At 34.8% G+C, this 25,820-nt stretch overlaps 2 protein-coding genes and 1 long non-coding RNA gene across 8 annotated transcripts; 2 read left to right on the top strand and 1 right to left on the bottom strand.

Annotated features, from left to right (window-relative positions):
• The first annotated feature begins 2,494 nt into the window (after positions 1–2,494).
• alpha4GT1 (alpha1,4-galactosyltransferase 1) lies at positions 2,495–4,347 on the top strand. The gene is made up of 2 exons (XM_073992606.1): positions 2,495–3,300; positions 3,371–4,347. Exons 1-2 carry the CDS (start codon positions 2,750–2,752, stop codon positions 3,951–3,953), a joined length of 1,134 nt encoding a protein of 377 aa, XP_073848707.1. The 5' UTR covers positions 2,495–2,749; the 3' UTR covers positions 3,954–4,347.
• Positions 4,348–7,148: 2,801 nt separating this feature from the next.
• LOC141406695 (uncharacterized) lies at positions 7,149–24,311 on the bottom strand. Of its 6 annotated transcripts, XM_073992603.1 has the most exons (12): positions 24,000–24,248; positions 14,412–15,412; positions 14,201–14,345; positions 13,990–14,116; positions 13,600–13,726; positions 13,122–13,540; positions 12,885–12,977; positions 12,074–12,379; positions 11,874–12,017; positions 11,028–11,800; positions 8,153–8,345; positions 7,149–8,090 (listed from the first exon to the last, which is right to left on the bottom strand). In XM_073992603.1, exons 2-12 carry the CDS (start codon positions 14,489–14,491, stop codon positions 7,573–7,575), a joined length of 2,925 nt encoding a protein of 974 aa, XP_073848704.1. In that variant the 5' UTR covers positions 14,492–15,412; positions 24,000–24,248; the 3' UTR covers positions 7,149–7,572. The 6 variants fall into 6 exon arrangements, with proteins under 6 accessions (XP_073848704.1, XP_073848701.1, XP_073848705.1 ...); XM_073992600.1 differs by having other exon boundaries at positions 12,885–13,540; positions 24,000–24,311; XM_073992604.1 differs by lacking the exon at positions 12,885–12,977 and having other exon boundaries at positions 24,000–24,258.
• Positions 16,582–17,199, top strand: LOC141404914 (uncharacterized). Its single transcript, XR_012413109.1, has 3 exons — positions 16,582–16,849; positions 16,920–16,979; positions 17,044–17,199. It is a non-coding gene; the product is annotated as an uncharacterized lncRNA (long non-coding RNA).
• Positions 24,312–25,820: the final 1,509 nt, after the last annotated feature.

Raw genomic sequence — 25,820 nt, 5'->3', positions numbered from 1 at the left:
TGGCATCTGATTGCCAGATACGTTGATTTTACATTTCTGCTAGAGTTTTAGCAATTTCTGCCAATTTCCGAAATCACGAAACGACGCCGAATGTAAACCAAGCAATAAACGTCAAATGAAATCCAATTGATTTCAGTTTTCATTTGACGCATACGCACAGGAATTGACAGTTGAAACCTAGTGGATTTCGTAAATGTAAACAAAGCATTATATCTTATTGCTTAACACATGGTACAATAAAGTGGAGGTAGGCCAGGTATGAAAATCACTGAGAAATGTTACCCTGCAGCCATGGCTTGAAACGTCAAATGGCATGGTACAATAATAATGGTAGATGTACCTGCATAGCTATCCCGTATTACAAAAACATATGGAACTTAGAGCTTCACTTTTTATATGTTAAAAGTGCCATATAGTGTAAAAACATTTCTTTAGCTAGGCTCCAGAATATTCTCGTTGGAAAAGTGTTCCAAAAATAGCAAAAGTTCTTCCCAAACTTATAACAGTGAAAAAATGTCATTCACTTTTTTTCTACTTGGCAAGTTTGGCTAATCTGACATCGTGATTGCTGGCATCCGATTTGCAGATAAATATCAGCAGAATTTTTACAAAAATTGTAATTTTTACATTCCCGTACTTTTGAAACAAATGTAAATTAATATCAATATTTGATAAATCGTTCATTCGTAAGTTTTGCTAAAAAAAATCAACAATTTTATTTTGCCACGCGAATACACATTTTTTGTCCTTGTTTTCAATTTTAAGATATAGTGTTACAGCAGAAGTATTTTGTTGGAACAATTCAGCGATACATCTACCTTTATGATTGCATAATGACAAAAACAGTACAAAATGTCAACCCTGCTTTTGACAGATTAGGCCATAAAAAGAAAAAAATTGTAATCAGCTGTTAGCTGTGGCCTACCTTTACTTTATTCTACCATGGCTTAACACATGGCACATGGTACAATAATTCTTAGGTAGGCCACAGCTAACAGCTGATTACAATTTTTTTTTTCTTTTTTTGTTATGGCTTAATCTGTCAAAACCGTGTTGACATGCAGAGTTGATATTTATTATTGATCAACAAATTCAACTCTGTTTTGTTTTCATTTCAACATTTCGTTCTTCTTCTTCTTTGTATACTCATCCGTTATCATTCATCAAAACAATTTTGACGTTTTAAGCCATAGCGACAGGGTTGTATTTTTTTGGCGATTCTCATACCTGGCCTACCTATGAATTATTGTACCATGGGTAGATGCATCAGCCCTTCTGGTCGAATTTGAAACGTCAAAAAAAGTTATTGTAAATTGAGTTCGTATCAAAAAACATAGGGCAAATTCATTGTTGAATATTGAAAATGTTAGCAGATTATTGGCCTGTTCCCGTACTTTATAAAGCGGTAAAAGTCGTAAAAGTTGTAAAAGTCGTAAACGATTTTCATATAAATTTTGTGTACGGGAACGCAAAATGTGTAAAAGTGGTAAAAATTGTAAAAACTTTTTAGTTCTGGAACAGAGCTTATGCTTCCAATGCTAATGGGTACTTTACACGATATGTTTTTTACATATGAGTTGTCACTTTGCATATACATTTTGTATGGCAGAAGTGACAACTCATATGTAAAAAAACATACCGTGTAAAGTACCCCTAACTAATGAGCGAATGAAGAATTATTTTATCGTTTAGACATCGTAAATTTTGGTCTTGGTTGATTAAAATAAACTTTGTATATCAAAGCAAACTTAATTTTTGTAGATTGTTTACAAATTTTGACATTTTAAATTATTTTTGTTGTAGCAATTCACCGATGCATCTACCTTGTTTCTTGTGCCAGCTTGCAACTTTTTGTATTTTCTAGCAACATGTTGCAAAAAACAGAGTTGTATACGAGGATTTATGTCAGATTTAAAACAAATCCACTCAATACGAGGATTTAAATTTGTATGGGAAATCTGGTAGATTTTGGCTGGATTTAGCAAATAAAACCTGATAATGTGCTAAATCCGGCTAATGAAGTCATATCTAAATGGGATATAACGCCTTGTTTACAAAATTTTGATAATAAATTTTATTTTTGCAGCCTTGCTCTACATTGTTTATTGTGATACGTGAAAAGTTTGGTACTTTTTCAGGCAAAAAGAGGGTTGTATCATGAGTACTGTGATTTCGATGTTGATTTCGCTTAAATCACGAAATGAGATGATTTCATTTTAGTATGCGAAATAGTGATTGATTGATTCCGTGCGAAATCACGAAACGCCTTCGAAAGACGCCGAATGTAAACCAAACTAAAAAAATGTTAAATGAAATCCAATTGATTTCAGTTTTCATTTGACGCATGCGCAAAGGAATTGACAGTTGAAACCGAGTGGATTTCGTAAATGTAAACAAAGCATTATATCTTATTTGCTTAACAGATATTTAATGCATTGAATTGGAACAAACCTTATATTTTCAGAAGACTGCGTTGCCATGTCAATAATTTGCCAATTATCCTCTCAGCTGTTGTAATGACACTTCTGACGTCATCTTGAGATTGTTTTTTGTTTATTTAATGACGAGAAAAAAATAAAAAAAAATATTTATTTAACACAGCGCCCCGGCAAGAGGGATTTAATAAGAACAAGTCTAGAGATAAGATAATTCAACGCTTCAGCTTCAACTGTGAACAATGATCGTTTAGTGTGGTTTGTTCGGAAGATTGCAATTAACTTGATACACATTACCCACGAAATAATTCGCCATGAGTTTCTTTAGGCTACAAAAGCTTCTCGGACAGTTTACTCTTGTGAATTTCCATTTACGGATTATGTTTCTAATGCTGGTCATTATTTGTATGATTGGGGTGTTATTTAACTTCTACAGGAAAACGGATTTGACCCCTTGTTTCATGGATTCACCTTTCGAGAATAGTTCAACTAAACTAGAAGATGTTCTGTTCTCCAGAGTACAGCCAGATCCAGGCAGAAGCATATTTTTTCATGAAACAACATGCCCTCAAATGTCATCAATGTTACGGGCTGATGTCTATGCGGAAGGTGTTCACCTAAATGTTGCAAAACTAAACCCTAGACAGGCTTGCGCAATCGAATCAGCAGCTATACACAATCCTGCGAGCAAAGTGTTTGTACTATTTGCTAGTCCTCGTTATAAAAACTCAAATTACAGTGATCCAATTATGGATGCCATTCTATCGTACAAAAATGTTTACCTAAGGAATCTCAATTTATGGACATATGCGGTGGGTACTCCTGTATATGATCTATTAAAAGATGGTGCTCTATTCAAATCCAAGTAAGTGAGAAAAACTATAAAAGTATAAAAATATATAAGCATTTAAAGTATTTTTCTCGTTTTATTAAAGCTATGTCTTGTCCCACATATCTGACATTTGCCGTTATTTGACATTGTGGCGTTGGGGCGGAACATATCTGGATATGGATGTGGTGATGCTGCGTTCAATGGAAGATGTGCCACCGAATTACACGGGAGCTGAATCCAATACTCATTTGGCAGCGGGTGTAATGAATTTCGCCCATGATGGCTTTGGTCATGAAATTGCCGAGTCATGTTTGCTAGACTTGCAGCGTAATTTCGATGGTTCCAATTGGGGAAATAATGGGCCTGGAGTTATTACTCGCGTAATGAAACGTATTTGCCAGACAAGCAATATTGAAGTGATGCAGGACAACACCAAACGATGCATGGGATTCAAGGTATTCCCTATAGAGGCTTTCTATTCTATTCCATGGCCGGAATGGGGTAATTTTTTCGACTCGAATTTACTGGAGCAGACAATGACACGTTTGAAGAATTCCTATGTAGCCCATGTTTGGAATAAACATTCCATCAAGCGACAAATAAGAACAGATTCAAATTGCGCCTACAGCGTCCTGGCCAGAAAACATTGTCCTCGAGTATTTAAGGCAGCTGGCGAATACTTCTAACCCAACGTTTTTGTACAAAATGCATGACTAAACATTTACCTATCACGTCGTCTACTAATAAGAATCTCAGCACAAATCGTATATGTATCAGTGAATGTAGTATATTTCTTATTGGAAATCTCACCCCATACACTTGATTCCGCTTTTAATTCTTATACATACCAAAGCATTATTTATATAACACAAACATTTTTTATACACTGCAAGCTAATGTGGTTATGCATAGGACGTATTTTATTTACTTATTATTTAAACTGTTTCTGTGTATGTAACCTAATTACAGTCGGTGTAGTTGGTATTCTCATAATGAACGAACAAATTAAATATTACAATATAGAATTGTTGATGAAAACTGTAGATAATAAACGAAAGTTGTAATCATTTTTTACAAATACAATGTTGGGGTTTTACTTTGGGGTGACGGGGGGAGTGGGGAGGGAGCCGGTAATGCCTGTAACTTTTACGGGAATATTCTCTAATTTTCCAAAAATTCAAATGGTTCTTGATAAAATAAAATTATCTACAACAGTCAATATGGCTTCAGACGTGGACTCAGCACTACTTATCTAGATCTAGAGATCTAGTTAGGGAGATAATTGATGGAGGCGATAGTGGTATTCGCTTGTCCTAAGCATTTGATCGAGTAGATTATTCAATTCTGATTGAAAAACTACGATCTAAATATGCATATGTTTGGCCATATATAGTGGTGTACTCCAAGGATCCATTATGTGCCCACTTATTTTTATTCTCTATTTGAATGATATTGGTAGTTGCATTGTTTTAGCAATGAATGTCGTCCTTTTTATATGCGGATGATATTCATTTATTGCAAACAATAATTGCAAAACAATAATTGGTAGTTAATGTTTGGAGTTTGAACATACATATTGAAGGTTTGGCAATTGATTTTGTTGATCAAATAAAGTGTTTAGGAGTTATTATTGATTCTAAACTAGATTTTTCTGCACTTATTGATGCTTTATATCCTAAAGTTATAAATATGCTTCGTAAATTGTATACCACAAACATTTGTTTGCCCTTTAAATTATAGAGATCATGGCTCCAGTTATACTTTGCAGTTTTTGGGACTTCCGTTTCAGTCGTACATAAATGTTCGGGTTATGTCATGCTTTTATAAAATTATTAATTAATTATAAAATTAGTCTGTTCAAAGTTTATTTTCTCACGATCCACAGGCAACCCGCAAATCTCACTTCCTCGCTTTGGGTCCGTTATCTATGATTGATCATTCGTTGTTAGATTAGCAAGGCTTTGGAATCACCTGCCTCATAACTTGCGAAGTTTTGCTTATTCACCCAATAGATTTAAAGGTATGTAATTATATCATGTGCTTAAATACGTAGGCCAGTGCTACGTGCATTATTATTAACGGCTAGGGAGCAGTTTTTTCTCGTTTCTGTTGCTTTTAATTTTTGTCATTATTTTTGCAAACAATATTTTTTATACCCTACACCACCTTGCGGTAAGGGGTATTATGTATTTGTGCATTAGTTTGTAACATGCAAAAGGAAACGAGATAGACCCATAGTTCTCTTAGGGATATATAAAAGCTCTGTTCCTTTACGTTCAAGAATCATCAAGTTTTACCACTTTTACTCGAAAAACGTTCCTTTACTTCAGGCACAATACAATTCATATGGGAGCATTTTACAACTCTTACTACTATTGCCGGTTTTACCATTTTAAGAAGTAAAGGAACAGACCAATAGAATCACTTTCTGAGTCGATTTACGCATGTCCGTCTGTCCATGTATTTTTGTAAACAAAGATCGCATTTATTGTCCGATTCGCATGAAAATTGGGGAAGATAGTTTTTTTTGGCCAAAGGACGAACGCTATTTATTTTGGTAAGAGTCGGTTCAGATTTGGATACAGCCCCCATATATCTTCGCCCGATTTAAGGCATCTGGTGCACGAAACACGCTATATGTCCAATTTTGATGAAATTTGGACTATGTGACGGAATTTGGTCTACAAATAAATGTGAAAAATTATATCAAAATCTGTTCTGATTTGGATTTAGCTCCCATATATATTTTACATATTCACAGTGGTGTAGGGTGTATTATATAGTCGGCCCCGCCCGACTTTGATCCTTTCCTTACTGGTTTATTTTTGTATATTGTTATCTGAATCACGGATTAATCAACAAGAAATTTTGTATTTATTTGTAATGCGCACCTTGGTCTTAAAGACTTTTTGCATTACTATGTATGAAAAATAAATAAAATAAATTAGAGAAACTTTTTAATATGATTGTCAGATTCGTTTATAATCTGCGTAGGTCTCATGCTACCAATCGCAAACTATTCTATACTACATTTGTTAGATCAAAACTGAATTACGCATCTATTATATGGAATCCTTATCGTACTGTTCATGCTAATCGAATTGAGCGCTTTTAAAAGAAATTCGTACATGTTGCTTGGTTTTCCATAAATAATAATTTAGTTTTTTTTTTAAATTTTTTTTCTGGGCCACAAAAGTCAAAAATGACCATGAAAACGCGACAAAATCGATAAGTTGTCAATGAGAATCGTACCTAAAATTTTCTGAGCGACATTTTTGCATAACATTTAGAAGCTGAGAAACGTCATATTGTGGTACTTTTATAGCGGTTTTTAAAATAAGGGACGAAAAGGACATTGAAGGAAGCGAGTTAGAAAGACGAAATACTCTACTAAAATAATCCTCATTCGATTTGATTGAAGACATGTCATCTCATAAATAAGCTAGAATGAAAGTTACCAAAGATATAACGCTAATTTCAGATGCAGAAACTTCATCACGCCATAACTCGGAAGTTCGACTCACGGCGGATCTGTTTTTCGGGATTCTTAATATAATATATATGGGGGCTATAGGAAAAAATGGACCCATTTTGGTTTTGGTTTCACATTCATGTATTGTCATCCAAATCTGAAAAGTGTGCAAAGTTTCAGTTCGATTGGTCAACTGTAACTGTGTTAAAAATGAGTTACTAGATTTGAATTAAACAGAGGGGAACCAAAGCAAGTTAAATAAAACACTGTGACAACACACATTGGTTTTGTGGAAGAACTATGATGAATTGTAATGACTAATGAACGTTAATAAAATTCCAGGGATCATTCAGATGACATTTACCACAATACCTTTTCCCATTCGTTATAAATAAACAAATCGGTTTAATTTCTTTTTAATGCAGTTTTATTTCATTTTTTTCAAATTTGTGTTTTCTTTTGTTTTTCTGTTTGTGTGTTTTTTCATTTTCATTCAATAAGAGATACTTTTGTTGTAATCATGTTTTCTTGTTGTTGTTAAGTTTTAATAATTGTAATCTTTATTTGCAATGGCATGCTCTTTTTCTGATGGAAATGCCATCATCCTACCATATTATCTGGTCAAGTAGTCAAGTAGTACACAATAAATATTAGAGTTTGAGTTTTGAATGTGTGTGGATTACTGATGCCTTAGTTAGACGTGGTGAAAAAGAGTATGCCATGTTAAAGACAAAATAGATTCTGTTTTACGTTTGTTATTTTGAATAAAATTAAAAATAATCTCAAACATGACGTCTGGTATTCGACAAATGATTGACATTGTTAAGTATACATCAGGCATCTCCGGAACCACCAACAACAACCACGCCGGCTGCATTGTTGGGACATTTGGGGGTATATACTGTTGCATTGGGATCCAAATTAGAGCCATTGGTATTTGTAACGCCATTCGAGACTTGAGAAACTAATACCGAAGTGGCCACCGACACGGGCACAACACAGGGACACTGGCTTTGCTGTTGTTGCTGCTGCTGTTGTTGTTGCTGTTGTTGTTGATTTGTGACCACATAGTCTGTATTCATCGATTGCTGCACGTAATCAGATGCTGATGTGGGTACAACGCGACCTGTTAGCTGTTGCTGGGCTTGGGCGGCACTTAAACTGGTTAACATGGGAGACGCTGGGCCAGCACCAGTCTGTAGAGGAGGTGTATCGTTCATACGTAACATAGAACTAGCGCCGGTTGAACTGCAGGATGGCAAGCATAGTGAATCCGTAGGCATAACGGCCAAGAGTTGTGCAATCTTGGCTTTGAGGTCATGTACTTCTTCCTCTTTGGAGCGCCTTAAGCCTAGAAGTAGAGAATTTGGAAATAAGAATAATATTTAAACCTGATTAGTTGTTTGAATCTACTTTCGGATATCTCCAATTGACGCTTTGCATCCCCCAGAGCTGAGAATAAGTCCAGCTTAACCCTCGTCTCTGCGGAAAGATTTTTCTCCAACGTGCAATTTTTGTCCTGCATTGCGGCCAAGGCATTCATTAGAACATCTGCACCTGGCTGTAGCGAATCACGATTGCGTATCTCAGCTTCAAACATGCGTAACTAGAGAGGAAAGAAATTATTTAACAAATGTTTATTTCGCAATTTAAATATACTGTACAACATTATTATTACAATAATCTGCAAACAACTTTGTCAAAGAATTTTTTGGAAGTTCATAACAAGAGTACACCGTATTTTGGATTTGCTTGCTCATGCCTGAATAAAACTAATAATGACTTAAGATTGTCAAAGGAAAGCAACAGAAATACAAATTAACTATTTTTTCATATCGTATATAGGAACACATTATATGTTTTTTGTAATGTGAATATGTAATGGATTAAACTCAATGTTGCCAACAGAACTTGAAGAATTGAAATCACCTATGGAAATCTGATAAGGCAATTTTAATTCTTCGAAGTCAGTTGTTGCCATTAAAGGGTAAAGGTTTTAAGTTAAAACTGTTAAAACTTTTAACACGATTTTTCAGAGTTATGTGTTTGCTTGGAACGTAAAAAAGTCGTGTTTCTTTTGGTTTTGTTCCGTTCTCTTCGGCGATTTAGAATATACAGTGAGTCAATTAAGTATTTTGCATCTTTAGAAAATTGAAAAAATATAAATAAATTCGTTTAAAACCATCAAATTAGTGGTCAGAAAGTCGAATTTTTGTATGTAGTATGTTTGTGGATATTTTAGTATCCAATATCTGCAAGAACCGCTGCGAAAGGCTTAATGGTCTTTTAGATATTGGCAAAAATCTATAACAACACAAAATATTTTACCTCAAAAAAGTATTTTGCCTTTTACATATTTTTTTGAGAAAAAGACATTTTTGTTACACGCTAAAGATTTTTATAGTAACCGTTGGAGATTATCACATTATACAACTGTTTCGGCACCAGTTCCACCACCTTGCGACATACTTTCGCGGTTATTTTCTCCAATTTTCCTACATTAATTTCTTTGACAATATGTTTTATTAATTTTGGTCATTACCGACATTAATCTCTAAGAAAATCAGTGAAAAATGATTCGCCGCTATATTCAAATCCTAACAAAAGCGTAAAAAATAAATAGAAAGCTAAGATGCATCGCAAATAGTGAAAGAAATTACAGTTTGGAGCTATGAAAATCAAGAACAGAGGCAAAAAATTATTTAAAAAATCGCGAAGATCATTTCTGACCGCTTCCAAAAATTAATCGTGTCTTCAAAATCAATCCCGGAACCAATGTCTTGGATGAAGTGTCCACAAGGTTCCAAAATCCAGATATATTAATGGTTATGTAGCAAATAAAATATTAGAAAATAATTGGAAAATATAGGGAAACAACCATCCCTTGCCAAGACCTCTGAAGTTATAAAATTGGATTTTAAAAATGGTGCGGTTTAGTGACGAAGGTATTTAAATATATTTGCATCGGATGACCCTCACATGTTGCGGGAAAATATCAATAAAGAGTGATCTATTTTGTCTTATTTATTAAAAAATAATATGGCTTTTTCTTGCCATAATACCGTCAATATCTTTGGATTTTGGAACCTTGTGGACACTTCATCCAAGACATTGGTTCCGAGATTGATTTTGAAGACACGATTAATTTATGGAAGCGGTCAGAAATGATCTTCGCGATTTTTTAAATAATTTTTTGCCTCTGTTCTTGATTTTCATAGTTCCAAACTGTAATTTCTTTCACTATTTGCGATGCATCTTAGCTTTTTATTTATTTTTTACGCTTTTGTTAGGATTTGAATATAGCGGCGAATCATTTTTCACTGATTTTCTTAGAGATTAATGTCGGTAATGACCAAAATTAATAAAACATATTGTCAAAGAATTTAATGTAGGAAAATTGGAGAAAATAACCGCGAAAGTATGTCGCAAGGTGGTGGAACTGGTGCCGAAACAGTTGTATAATGTGATAATCTCCAACGGTTACTATAAAAATCTTTAGCGTGTAACAAAAATGTCTTTTTCTCAAAAAAAATATGTAAAAGGCAAAATACTTTTTTGAGGTAAAATATTTTGTGTTGTTATAGATTTTTGCCAATATCTAAAAGACCATTAAGCCTTTCGCAGCGGTTCTTGCAAATATTGGATACTAAAATATCCACAAACATACTACATACAAAAATTCGACTTTCTGACCACTAATTTGATGGTTTTATACGAATTTATTTATATTTTTCAATTTTCTAAAGAGGCAAAATACTTAATTGACTCACTGTATGTATATGGAGAAATAAATATCTGACAAGTGATATGCGTGATATGCCGCAATGTTCGGAATACATACTTGTGTAAAGCAAGATTTTTTACAATGGATTACTTAACTGAGCTCATAAGAAAATCACAGTGTGATAGCTATTTTCCCAAACGATTCGTTTCCCTTTAATTTGTCCGTAATGAACAATCCTAAGTTTAGATGAGACATAATCAGAGCCTGTATTGAGTGTTAGTCCACGAAGCAGGCGGTGCGAGAATTGAGTCTCTTCTGAATTTGCTTAACCAATAACCCATTATAAATATCCTTCTGCCTCAATTCCAAATAAAGCGAAAATTGTACCAGCAGAGTACTTACAAACCAATATAATTACATATCCGCAAACCTGGCCTATGTACATGAGATCATGTAAACAGTCTGAAAAAGCTCCAAATGAGGCTTCTTATAGTCTCCAAATATTCTTCCAAAAAATACACCGTTACATTTGTTGTATTATACTAAAGCTCAAGAAGAAATTACCTCTTGCTCCCATTTCCGTCCATGCTGTTCGGCCAATTGTTTACCTTCTTCGGCCATTTTAAGTTCCCGCCTAAGTTGCTTGATTTCTTCATCCATTTGTTGTTTCCTTTGTTTACATTGGGCGCTGCATTCGGGTCTTGCCGCCTTGTCTTCTGCCTGTTTGCGTGCCTTTTTCTCGTTATTCAGCTGCGCTTCCAAAGATTGTTTTTGTCTTCTCTCCTCATTTAGACGACGTTCAATTGATTGCAGCTGCAGCATATCATTGTGTCGGGCATTGGTTAAATCGTGTAGACGTTTCTCCAGCTCGTCACATTCCTTCTGTTTGGCCTGCAAACAGGATTTGGTTGTCATGTTTGTTTCCAGTTTCTGCCTCAGCTCGTTTTCAATCTGTTTCATATGGCTTATCTCGGAACGATATTTCTTAACATCGGCCTCTAGTTTTAAACAAGATTCACAGATTTTCGAAACAACTTTAGAAGCTAAATGAGATATGGTCGAAGTGGCTGAATTGCCGCCACTTGATTTCGCTGAAGACGATGAAGAGGAAGTGGACGACGATGACGATGAAACAGACGAAGCATCTGAATTGTGGTGATGATGATGATTATGAGTATCTTTAGAAGTTGTTGATGATGAGTTTTGATGTGACTGTTGCTGCTGTTGATTCTCTTTGTTGGAATCTTTAGTGTGAATATGATGGCTGTTGTTGTTATTGTGGTTATGATAGTGATTGTCCTTGGAAGCGTTATCCTTTTTAGAACGATTTCGCCGACCTTGAAGCAGAGAACAAGAACAACATGTTGTTATTTTAGATGTCAATAAGATATTTGCTAAATAAAAATGTACCTTTGGTTTTCTCAACAGCCTCAACTGTTACCCCCTCTTCATTATCTGCATGACTTGTGACATTACCATTAACATTCAATACTGATGGTTGTTGTTGTGAGGATGCATTAGCCGACTTCTTATTGGATTTCCCTGTTGACATTTCTAAACACAAACGGAATGCATTATATTTTGGAGGAAAAAAAATTGGGGAGTCTTACCCTGTTTATCCTTTTCCTTGTTGGTTGCTGCCGATTGCTGTTGCTGCTGATGATAATTGTTATTATCCCAATCGGCCTTATCTTTTATATTGTTATTGTTGTGATGGTGGTGGTGATGATGATTATTGCTTTCATTGCTCTGATTCAGTTGGTGATAGTTGTTGTTTTTATTGTGCTTACTTGTTGTGTATGCTTCACTGCTATGATCGCCTCCTGAATTCGCTGAATTGCCGCCCTTATGTCGATTTTCCTTGTCCATACTACGCCGATTATTTTTACCACCACCTATGTGACCATTTGAAGTTGCTGCAAAAAATGTATTTGTTACAAGTAATTTATCATTTTCTATATAAGTTACCACAATCATGCACATGCACCATTAGCAACACTATCTTCAGTTAAAAATTTTTTTATATTCAAAGCAAAACCATGGGCAAAGTATACATTTTAAGCTCAACTATTTACAAATTAAAATATTTCAAAGTTTAAACAACAAAAGCAGAGGGCAGTAAACACTTGGGGGCCTTTCTATGGGGATCAGATGTTTTTGGGCGTAGTTCTACGGCATTTCATGTCTTTTTTGATCTATATGATGATTTCTAATCATAGAATCCATAGACCCAATTTTTTCTGGTACTTAATTTGAATACTTTAAAACTATACAAAGCTAATCTTATATAAAGTAAGTAAATGTAATGATTCTATGGGATAATTCTGGCGACTTTTAACAGAATATTTGTGCGATAGAAAAGGACCCAAGTGTTTGTTTTTTTTTTGTGTTTTAATAAAAGCATATATAGATTAAATTTACCACCACTACCGCCACCAATTTGTACATAGCTTTTATCATCATTAGACGTTGATGATGATGAGGCCGTTGTTAGCGTAGTAGATAAATATGAGGCTGAAGACGTAGATGTAGAAGATGTTGTATTATTAGAAGAGGAAGAATTTGAGGATGAGGAGAAATTGGAGCTGGCTACACCCGTTACTTGACAAGCAGCAGATGAAGCCATTGAAGCGGAACCATTTGCTGTTAAACAGTTACCATTGTGATTGTTATGATGTGACTGTTGGTGCTGCTGCTGGTCGTGGTGGTGGTGAGTTTGTGCTAACGATGTCACAGATCCATTCGCCGTAGCTATTGAATTGGAAATTTGTGTATGTGCAGCAGCAAGTGATGCTCCCGTTGCTGACGAATTGCTTTGATGATGATTATTATTTTGTGCGCCATGACTCGCCGAGGAGATGGCAGCAACAGCATTCGTAGACGTATTTGTATTTGCGGCTACCACTGTTTGTGTTTCATCTGCCGGCTGGGTAGATTCCTCTTGAGGCAGTGCTTGTTGCAATAATTGCATATAGAATTCATTTTCTTTTGCTACCTCACGCTGTTTTCGCTGCCGCATGCGATAGCCAACATAGCTTTTAAAGCCAAAACCTAAAGTAACCACAGGATAACCAATGCTGAAAATATAGGTTTCATGAGAAGTGTCTTCAATAATCTATTATAGCAAATAACTTACCAGTGTGCTGCAAATGGCCTACATAAATCTAAGTGAGGCATATGTCTGCTGTCTTTCCATCGTATGCCAGCCTCTAAGTATACGAATAACATCCATAAGATTATAGTTGGCAAACAAATGCCTTTATCTGCAAGGAAAGGCACAGGATTTCAATATTTCATTTGGGCATATATGAAAAGCTCCAATAATTAAGGTGCTCAATAGCATGAATTTAACGTTTTCAGGTGAAACGTATTTTTAATTGCTCCACACGGATAGTTCTGAAATATTTCTGGGGGTCATTTGAAGTCCTATGCTCCAAAAAAATGTAACATTCCCTTGTGGAGCACACAGTCTAGACTTTTACCCAAAATAAAATTAACTATTGTTGCAAATGGTTTGCATTCTTACCTGTATGCCATACATACTGTACCCACACATATGTACTGGCTGCAAATAATAACCAATTAACTGGTATAAAGAATAAACATACCAAGTCGGATGTTATTGCAATGCATACAAATAAAACCGAAAATGCCTAAAAGCAGACAATGAGAAATAAAAGGAATGTTAGTATTAAAGTAGTAATTTAATGGCCAACAAGGGGCATAAATCAACTTACCAGTCCCTTATATTTAAATGAGTCGTGTACTGAACGCAGCAGTAACCAAAATGGCCATAGAAATTCAAAGCGGAACATAAACATAAAATCTGCTGTTATCACAATAGCCCATAGTACCAAAAATTTCATGTACAGAACAGTGGTGCTGCAGGATTAATAGGAAAAAGTTAAACCACAACAAATGTGACGTTTAAGGTATCTTTTAACTTACCTGCCGTACATGCTTTCCGTTATTTTGTTACGTTTTATAGGTCTTCGTAGTTTGCCGCAATCGGCATTACGGCGCTTCATTTTGAAATTTGTAATTTTTCCAATTTAAAAAATAACAGTTTTGAAAAAATATTTGCTCGTCGTGGTGCTGCCTTGTATGTTGAAGCAACCACGTTCGATTCTTTGTTTTGTTTTGTTTCTGAACTGCTGCAGATGTTGCTGAAAAAAATTCCGCAGCCTTTCGTCCCTCTATGGTATGGGGAGTGTGTGTGCTTGTGTCGGTCTTGGGTAATTATTTAACAATTAAACAGATGATGCACAACTAAAGAGAGCACGCAAAAAAATTGTAGATATCTTAAAACACCAACACCTTTCTTAGTTTTTTTGTTTGTTTTTCTTTTACGTCTTTGTATTTGTAGAACGTTTGGCTATTTTTAAAAGCAATATTTTACTCCGTAGTTGTAGTGGCTCTCAGTGACTGCCAAAGAAATTTGCAATTGTTGTTACTGTAATTATTTTAGCCGCCTTTACTATGTATGAACTCGTGCGGTTGATGATGGTGCTGCTGCTGACAAATGAACTACTCCTTAAATGCACCATACTATCGAAATTTGATTTGTTTCATCAATACAACAACAACAAGTTTGTTGTGAAAGTCGTCTTCATCCCCAAAGTAGGATTACTATTATGTTTTTATTTGTCGCACTCTTCTGTTGATACCTCCTGCAACGTCTGCTGTATGTATCTGTGCATCTGGGAGCGAGTGTTTGCGTGTTGCTTTATTTGCTTATTTTGATTTTGAGTTTATCCCCAAAAAATATTTAACTTTTATACTCGGTGTGTTTACACAGTAAATCGTGATTGGTGGCTCTTCTTGCCCTCTTTGCCCAAAAGAATGGTGGATTGCGTATGTCTTGTTTATGTTTGCATTTATTTCGCTTTTAGATTGTGTTTGCTATTCTCCTTTTTTTCAAACTAAAAAAATGTTTGCTGTTTTCGTATCTGTAAATAGATTAACAATAAAAATAATGAAAGGAAAAAGAAATTCAAAGTTTTTGTGTTGTGTTGAAAATAAGAAAAATACGGTCAGAAAATAGACAAATAACATTATATGGCACAGGGTGAAGGGAAAACGTGTTTCTTAAAAAAACAACTTTTTTGTCAGCCATAATTTCTTTGTCTGAAGAGGAGCAACAATACGTTTTATGTCTATATAAAATCCTCAGACGATATTTGGCTTATAGAAGACTGTAAGGTCTAGAACTTAAGGCACCGACATAGCAGCAGTTAAAGTAAATTGTTAAGTTGTATATACAAATCCTAAAGTCCCAGTAATAAGCTGGTTGGCACAGCAACATTGTTCGTCCAATTAATAAATTGTGTAAAATAGTTGTTTAAATCACTTTCGAAAACTAGTATGAAAAAGAATAACATCAATGCCACATTATTCGGCATAATGTTCAGAGACCCAAATAGGTGGAAAGTAATTTTAGCCTATAATTTATAGAAAATTTTAGTGTAATAGACCGAAGAGGAGCGAACTAAAAACAACGTAGTATCAGAGCTTTCCCAGTAAAGGTGACCATGAATAGTGTTGCCAAAGTCTTCCGAAACGCTATATCCGAAGTCCTCAGCGTATTGTTAACCATCTTCAAGCCTATTTCAATTTCCAGTAGGGAATACATTTGTTGTTATACTATCTACTCTTTCCATCGTTAAGAAGCATTTTCAATCAGCAACATCGGCAACATTAGGTTGAAATTTGGAAAATGCATCACAAAACAATAGCACCGAACTGAACCGATGATTGAACCAGACTAGCCTGTATGACAGGACGTATCGAACTTAACTCTGGCTACATAATCAGTATTTTAACAGATAAGCACCTCAACGGCATTACAACGACAATTCCGTCCTTCTGCTTAATAAGGCAAAACAAAAAAAATGATTTCAGCATGAGCCAGGATGGGATTCGAACCTGGGACTCCAACTACCAAGTGACACAGTTGCAGGCGACTTAGCGTTTTAAGCCGCCATCAACTTGTCAAAGATTCCGATGACAAATATTGATGATCAAAAAAATCTTCTGATACAGAAGGACAAATAAAGTAAAGGTGGACAAAAGCTGTCTTAGTATTTGTAATAAAGCATTGAAAAATAGGGTTACCACCCAATAGAAAATCAAGTCATCGACGACATTCTCGTCGACGATTCGTTGACGAAATTACCGAAATTGTCATGCACGACGCGATGCATGACCATGTCTTGCAAAGTGTCGTGCCAACAAACTCAAAAATGTTGAAAAAAGAGTGCTATGAAATGATTGTTCACATATTGATTCAAATATACAATATTCATTTTGGAATAATTGTAAGATAATATAATCATCAAATTCTGAAATCACGTCAATACTAAACAGTGTGCTTTAACCAAAGAGCGGTAAGTAAGAAAAATTGTATTAAGGAACTTTAAAAATAATTTAAGTTATTCTTTTAATACATATATGTAGTGAAGTCATGGAAAATTCCGAAAATCCCAGCGGTTTTAAAAGATGCGACAGTCATATATGGTAAGATTATAGATTATTTTAGTGGTTATTGTCAGCATCCATTCATAATGTTTTCTTTTTACAGAATCCATATTTAAAAGAGGGCGCCCCTCCATAGGTTGTGATGAGAAATTGAGGCGCGGATAAATTCAAAAATAGGTGGATCGGAGAATATTCAGGATCGAATCATTATTAATGTAAGATAACATTTATAAAATGGTGTATTTTTAATGTAATAAAAATAAAAATTTGACACACGACAACAAAATGAAATTGTCTTTAATAGGGTCGTTAACGACAAAAAGCAAGACATTGTCTGTAAAGCTGTCGTCAACGAAATAATGGGTTTTTTGTCTTCGAAGTCGTCGTCGACGACAGCTTCGCTTACCTTGTCGCCCAAGTTGTCGTGCATGAATACTGGGACACTTGTGTGAAAAAGTCGTCAACGATCCCAAAGGGCTGTCTGCAAGGAGTCGTGAACGAATTGGAAATGTCGTGTACGATTCATCAATGTTGTCTTACCCAATGATTACACATGCAAGTAACTTACAGACAGTTGTGTATACATATTATAGTCGAAACTTCAATTTTTTCGAACTGACACTTGCATGTGTAGACGTTCGGAAAAAAATGAAGTTACTTTCAAAGCACTTACATTGATTACTGACAAGAAAATTTTGTCGGCAGTGAGGTTGTTAGTTGGTGTGGCAATGAATATGTGTGAGTGTATTTGTGTTTTTCGAACTGCCACTTGCATGTGTAAACGGGGGGTTAAAGACACTTTCTATTGGGCAGTCAAGTCGGACTATAGGAAAGGTTTGGAATGAAATGACTAACATTAAAATAAAATAAATAATTCGAATATACCTACAAATTTCGAATGATTTGTGATATAAATGCTAGTTTCCAAGCTTAGCCTTCGTCCACCCACTAAAACACCATTCAATATGCCTGTTGATCGGTCTAACCACCCGTGAAAAGTAGCATAGTGGTTGAATGTGTGGGGCTTCGGTGGATTCCTAATTTTTTTTATTTCTTCACAAACACTATGTTCTGGTTTTTTAAAATTCCTTTTTGACATTTTTGAAAATAAACCATATTCAGGTGATACAATAATAGCAACCTATGTCTTCATTTGCTGTCAAAACATATTTTTAATCAAAAATAAATAACAAATATTTCGCTTCTATAAAAAATATCTGTGTAAAAAATCTTTGTTTAAGCTTCGCGAATAATATTTTAACGTTTTCTTCTAACTTTTGTGGATATTTCGCGCAAAAAAAATTTGACAGCAAATGAAGACTACAACCTAACGTCAACTATTGGATCACCTTGTTAAATTCGCCTTGGGTTTCATTTTGAAAATCAAAACTATTTTGATTTTCTTCAATCTATAAAATTCACACACACATTCTCATACTTTGAAAAATTTACACATACTACTACAAGTATTGACATCAAAATTTGATAGTGTATGGGCCGCTTTATGTCAAAATTTTCTTTGTGTTGTTGGGGAAATTGCAACAAAAATGTTTTTTTTTATAAAGGGATTTGACACTTCATATTCGAACAGCTGTTGTGATGCCGCTACCTTGGTAATTGTGCCATCCCAGCTAACGATTTTTCCGACTCTGCATATGTTTCCGATTCTGATGCCGAATTCGTTCCGAAATCGGAACTAAATTGTGTGAAGGTGCCCACGAATTCGGAAAGTTTTGTCGGAAAAAATCGGAAGGAACATTAGAGTATCTTACCGATTTCTAAAAGAATTCGTAAAAAAAAATTTATAAAAATAATGGTAATTTTTAAGGGAATTTTCGATTTTCTGCACAATGTCGGAAAAAACTCTAAAAGAACATTCCATAATGGACAGAAAATAGGACAAATGTCACAAACTTTTTCAGAATATCGAAACAAATGCTGATGGTTGAACCGAAATTCGGAATATTATGTTATTTAAAAATTGTGTTGATTTATACGAAATTCAGAAAATGTTCGGATGTTTGATGCGAACTTCTCAATAACTATGGTCTGTTCCAGTACTGCAAGAATATACTAATTTTTACAATTTTTTCCATAACATAAAGGAAAAACTGTTATCGTAGTAAAAATTAGTAGCTTCTTGCAGGTTTTGGAACAGTGCAAATATTAGTTATTATAAACAGCTTTTTACAAAATGTGTATGCAAACTTCCAATTTTAATTTGTTTTAAAACACACAACAATTTGTTCCGCTACGTCTTAAGGCCTCGACACATAAGAGGCATGGCTTTCTGACTGAAGTTATATCTGGTAAAAGAATAAAGAAATATCAGAAACACATTTGATTTAGGTCGTACTTGGTCCTTAGTCCTTTACCAAATATGACTTCAGCCAGAAGCCAGCCGCTTATGTGTCGAGGCCTTTACTCACTTAACTGCTGCGAAATATCTAAAAAACAAGCTACAGCATGCAAACAAAACAAAGAAATTTCCCTTGCCGTTCATTGTAGACAATCAACTCTCAACCGGAGTTCGGGAATTTTGATCTCGAGAAAAAGAAACAAATCAAAGTTTATGTGCAGAGTAATCGGAAAAAAATTGAATTAAAATTTCCTTTCAGAGTATGTGCAGAGTACTCGGAAAATAATTGGAAAAAAACGAATCAAAATTTCCTTTCAGAGATTGTGCAGAGCACTCGGAGAATAATCGGAAAATAGGTTACGAAATCTCGGAAAAAAATCTGATATCAGAGCCATCGGCAAAAATTTTTGGCTGGGATGCTATATGTAGACTTCGACCTTATTGGTTTCCGAATTGGTATACTGACTCATTACTCTCCCTTGCTATTTGTTTGTTATTATTTACTTTGCACTTATTATTTCGGAAATTCTACGATTATTTTTTTTAGAAATTCCAGTGACTGGTCATCATGGTACAAATACACAGGTAACCGCATCGGCAATTGTTGGTAACATAAGATGTCAAAATTTGACATCAATTCAATGCAATTGACACATTATGTTACCATCAGCTGGCTTGATAATGCTACCTGTATTATTGTACCATGCTGGTCATTTTGTCATCGTTCAGACATTATTATTCTCACCACATATATTTTGCCTCACCCTGTAAAAATTACATAAATTTTACTTTCAAATGTCAATGTTTTCATTTCCATTCTTCTGTTGTTTTTGTTGTGCTTGGCTCTTTTTATTGCATTTTTCGGCTATTTTTGTAATGAATGCTTACAAAGGCAAGAAAATTCTCACTTTGGCGGTTATTTTAACGACAGAACACTTTGATTCAGACAAATATCTTATCTTGGTACGTATAGCTTTTCGGTGAAAAGGAATTGGATGCAACGAAAAGCGATTGTTACAAATAAGTGAAAATATTTTCATCTCTTCTTGACGTCATATTCTTAGACAAAACATTTGCGTTCAGTTCGGTTTTTGTATTTCTTCTATGATTTCTGGTTACGGCCAACAGATGTACGTTTTTCACATATTTTCGACAGATCAGTATGACATCCAACTGTCAGAAGAACCACACAAAACATATAAATAAAATGAAAACAAATCAAAGTAAAAACAACTAAAACAAGAAAAGTCACAAAACACCAACCGAATATGCCTAATTTTAGTCAAAGTTGCTAAAACAAAATCTTAAAAGCGGTTTTACATGGAATCACAACAACAGTGAGTAAACAGCTAAATATCACGCAAAATTGAAATGAAAAACAATACAGGTTGACATTGGCTAAAGAGCAAAACAACTAAAAAACAAAACAAACACCAATGCGAGGTGTAAGACTCATTTACGTTTACTTTCAAACAAATTGTAAGGATTATACCTGATAAGAAAAGTAGACTATTTCCCACTAACATTCCAGAAGGGACAATTGAAGACTTCTCTCACATCGAAGAGCAATAATCTAATTCACACAAGCACTATGATATTAGACATACTTCTTATACACAGCCGAAATAATATGTCGTCAGCAGAAGCAAAATAACAACATGTAGTTAATGTATTCCTTATTGTTGTTTAAAAAAATCTCTTAGATTTAGCACAACATCCAAAATAAATTTACATCATCAGCTTCAACAACTACTGACGATATATTCAAGGAAATTAAGGAATGTAGGTATGTACAATCAATGAGTACTGTTGGCTGATTACTTGGTTAGTTAAGTTTCCACCACTCAACGTGACACCTAGCCAGCCACATAGTGCCATGAATATTGTTATACACATGTTGTGTTATTAATAACCAATAAAAATGACTGGTGGTGCACCTTCGATTATGATTATAAGGCAACAAATAGATAGATACCATGAGAGTGGATGGCAACACATGCTAGAGTCTTCGGGAAAGGAAACGGAACACAAGAGTGTATTGGCATTATTGCTTAGTATGCATTAATTATAATTATTGCCGACAAAACTAATTAAAAAGCAAATCAAAAAGACGATGGAGCAATAACAAGGACAACATTTCCAACGAAATGGAAAAAGGACAGAAATAAAGCTTAAAAGTCGATAGCTATTCAAGAGAGGAAATGTACCATTTAAAAAAAACATTGGCAATGGAACTTAATAGACGGCAGCATAATGGGGGTGTTTCAATAACTGGATAGGTGTATAGTATATTGAATAGGGTGGGGCGATTTGTGTGGAAGGAAAAAAACCTTAATGAGCCCTTCGCGTTTCTGATTCCTGGGATTGAACTGAGCAAAAAAGTCCACTGGACCATATATCTACCGTGAAAATCGAGCCTCCCGATTTCGACTTTAAGTTTTTTATTGACGTTTTTTGGATATTTTGGCTTATAACAGCCAAACCATTGAGATTTTCGATCCAACACAAATACAAAAATTGTAGCCAAGACAGTAATTAAGAACTCTCTAATACATCGCGAAAGCATTAAAATGCTCCTTCAGGCAGTTTTGGCCTTGAGAAGGGGCAAACTTTTCGAAAAATGTCGATAAATGACACTGTGCTACAAAAGTTGACCAGAAAAATATTCAAGTGTTCTGATGCAAAATTATATCGTGTTGGGATCCAAGGACAACGACAAAGCCTTTAGTTCGTTGGGGTCACCTCGTTTTATTTTTTTATAACGGTAAAAGTAGTGAGATTCTGGGTTTCTTACATTTTCAAATTTAAACGGACATATCTTCTTTCTTTCACAACGGATTTCTAGTGATCCTTCTTTCTTTTAAAGGGGTGAATAATATATTTAGAACAAGTTATTATTTGTTTAAATCGGTTGGCAAATGGCTAAGTTATAGTGGTTTAAGTCTGAAAACCCCCTCAAAAAGAACTATAACTGAATTTCTCATAATTTTGAAAATAATTATTGAACAAAACAAAAAAACATTATTTTTTTTGAATATTATGAGAAATTCAGTTATAGTTCTTTTTGAGGGGGTTTTCAGACTTAAACCACTATAACTTAGCCATTTGCTAACCGATTTAAACAAATAATAACTTGTTCTAAAGATATTATTCACCCCTTGAAAAGGAAGAAGGATCACTAGAAATCCGTTGTGAAAAAAAGAAGATATGTCCGTTTAAATTTGAAAATGTAAGAAACCCAGATTCTCACTACTTTTACCGTTATAAAAAAATAAAACGAAGTGACCCCAACGAACTAAAGACATTGTCGTTGTCCATGGATCCCAACACGATATAATTTTGCATCAGAACACTTGAATATTTTTCTGGTCAACTTTTGTAGCACAGTGTCATTTATTGACATTTTTCGAAATGTTTGCACTTTCTCAAGGCAAAAACTGCCTGAAGGAGCGTTCCAATGCTTTCGCGATGTGTTAGATAGTTGTTAATTACTGTCTTGGCTACAATTTTTGTATTTGTGTTGGATCGAAAATCTCAATGGTTTGGCTGTTATATGCCAAAATATCCAAAAAATGTCAATAAAAAACTTAATGTCGAAATCGGGAGGCTCGATTTTCACGGTAGATATATGGTCCAGTGGACTTTTTTGCTCAGTTCAATCCCAGGAATCAGAAACGCGAAGGGCTCATTAAGGTTTTCAAATCGCCCCGGCCTAATATTGAATCATGAAAAGAATACCTATGAAACCTAAACCAAAATCCCACATTGTTGTGAAAATGAACGGAAAAAGCAATAGAGAACTAATTCATAATTTAGAACATAAAATCAATTGTCATTTCATTACCGCAGACAAACACTACTACTTTAACAAACACATAGGTACTATATCCTTAACGAAGTATGAATCCAGACAAATTTAAAATATACCTATATCTCTTAAATGCAAATAAATAGCTATAATTTAATTTCAAACATGCAACATCCTGTAAACGGGATATAACATCCATGTACATTTCACTTGTCACATCTATCGCCCTTTCCTTTTTGGGCATCAAAATAAACATTCTTTTATGTACACACACTTTGAGACAAACTTTTGCTGCTGGATCTTAAGCATTTCCTTCCTTTTGAAGCATATCAGCATCATTATCGTCGTATATTTGTTCATACTTCCCGAAATTCTAACCAAAAATAGATACACGAAGAAGCAAACGAAGAATAATAGATGGTGGTGGTGATGACTGTTGAGAGCTATGGAATCGCAACAGCATCCACACAGTCATCAAGAGCGAAAGTTTCACGCAGGAGTAAGCTAAAGCGAGAGAGCGCAAAAGAAGAAGGAAATCGCGACGCCATTAAATGATGAATTCACAAAGTAATAAACACGATAAAAAGTACTAGTAGCCACCTTCTTCCTTGCCCACCACAACAGCAGGCACCGAAATTCAATTCAGCGAACAGAAACAAGGAAGAAAACAATCACGTACCGAACGTTACTCACATCCAGAGACATTACCACTAGCAACAAGAATTATCAAATATTGCACAAATTAATAACACTTCAGCAGCACTCATCTATTTTGCATATCCTTCTTGAACATTTACACAACACAAATTTTCAACATTCTGTTTTCGTCGTTTTGACACACAACCACAACAGTATATATATAAATTTTCTTCTTTCGGAAATATATACGTACAAGAAGAATTAAGCCTTTTTCTTCCTCTGCTTTTTTGCAACTTTTTTCTTTCCGTAGCCACGAAAACAAATTTCACGTTTAATATTTATTTGGATTAATTTGTTCTTTCGATTTCTTGCTGGATTAGTTTGTACTTAGTTTATTTATTATATTAATTTTTGCAAGCAAATTTTTTCGATAAAAACATTCCGTCGCGTACGAGCCTTGGAAATAAGCGAAAACCAAAGTCGATCTTCTATTAACGGCGTCAGAGGGAAACGCTTGTAGGGATCTATAGAAACTATATGCCTGTTCCAGCACCTGCAAGAATCTGCCATTTTGTACTACGATAACAATTCTTCCATGGTTTAATAAGAAAGGTTAGCCAAAGCTTTATGTCAATTTAAATTTTTTCATTCGAGTATGCCTAAAACTTCAAAACAATATAAACCAACTGTGTATGTGTGTGTGGTGTTTGAATAATATGCCAAACAATTTTAAAAACAATCGAATTCAATGATTTTTAAAATTGTTTTTATACCATTTGTATGGAACAAATTGGTGAGATTTGCATTGAAACAATCAGTTTATCATATTCACAAGTCGATTATGTGGAGAAAACTTAACACTTCATTCATTTTTCGCGTTTTTTTTTAATGCTCAAAGAATGCATTGTAAACAAACCCACTTGTTGCTTTTATTTTGAAGTTTTAGGAATTCAAGAAAAACAAGGGTTCTATAGATTTTTTTCATTTAAATCTACCTCTTTACTTATACCATGAATTCTTCCTTTTATGTTATCGAAAAAATAGTAGAATCAGTAGATTCTTGCAGTTCTGGAACAGTAAATATTTTAGAAAAACTAGTTCTTTCTGCTAAACCTAGTACCTGAGTACAAAATCACATTTAAAACATCAAATCTGCGACCAAAACTTATTTAGTCCCAATTTACATTAGGCGAGTTTACTTGCGGCAATTGTCAGTTTGATGGAGAGAGAGGTGAGGCATATGGTAACCCTTTTCCTCTCAGCCCCCTCTCTCACCTACAAACTGACAATTGCCGCAAGTAAACTCGCCTAATGTAAATTGGAACTTAAATGTTTTCATTCGTTGGTCCCAATTTACATTGGGCGAGTTTACTTGCGGCAATTGTCATTTTGTAGGAGAGAGAGGTGAGGCATATGGTAACCCTTTGCCTCTCAGCACCCTCTCTCACCTACAAACTGACAATTGCCGCAAGTAAACTCGCCTAATGTAAATTGGGACTAAAATAAATATGCTCTGTTCAAGAACCTGCAAGAAGCTACTACTTTTTAATACAAAAAAATTTCCTTTATTTTATCGGAAAAAATAGTATAAATTCGTAGATTATTGCAGTTCTGGAACAGACCAATAATTTTCCTTTGCAATTAATTGGATTTCAGGTTTTGTTGGGCTTTAGTTTTCAAAATACAAAACACACACATACAAACAATAACGTCATAGTTGAATTTGTTCAACTTAAAAAAAGTATAGGCTCGACGTATTTCGGTAGTTCTCATAACAATACATGTGTTCTACTTTTTTCACCACACACGCCCTGGGTATACGGTCGTATATAGGTATGGGCTATAAGGGGGAAAAAGAACTTCTTGCTTAATACCCCGTTTGCACTTAACCGGATTTAATAAACCCACTGGATTTCAAATGTCAACTCCATAGCGCAAACGTCAAATAAATCTTCATAGAGAAGGTTAACCCGGCAAAAAGCGCTATTGCAAACGCCGTTTTATCGACAACAAATCCGGAGCGGCTTTGTATTTATCAAGGCCACAGGTAAGCTTCCAGTACTTTTTTAATGAT

The sequence above is a fragment of the Musca autumnalis genome, unplaced genomic scaffold (genome assembly GCF_047663935.1).
Source record: "Musca autumnalis isolate F117 unplaced genomic scaffold, ASM4766393v1 scaffold_5, whole genome shotgun sequence".
Taxonomy (NCBI): domain Eukaryota; kingdom Metazoa; phylum Arthropoda; class Insecta; order Diptera; family Muscidae; genus Musca; species Musca autumnalis.
Note: the sequence above shows the minus strand (reverse complement) of the source record. Positions and strands in the feature narration are given on the sequence as shown.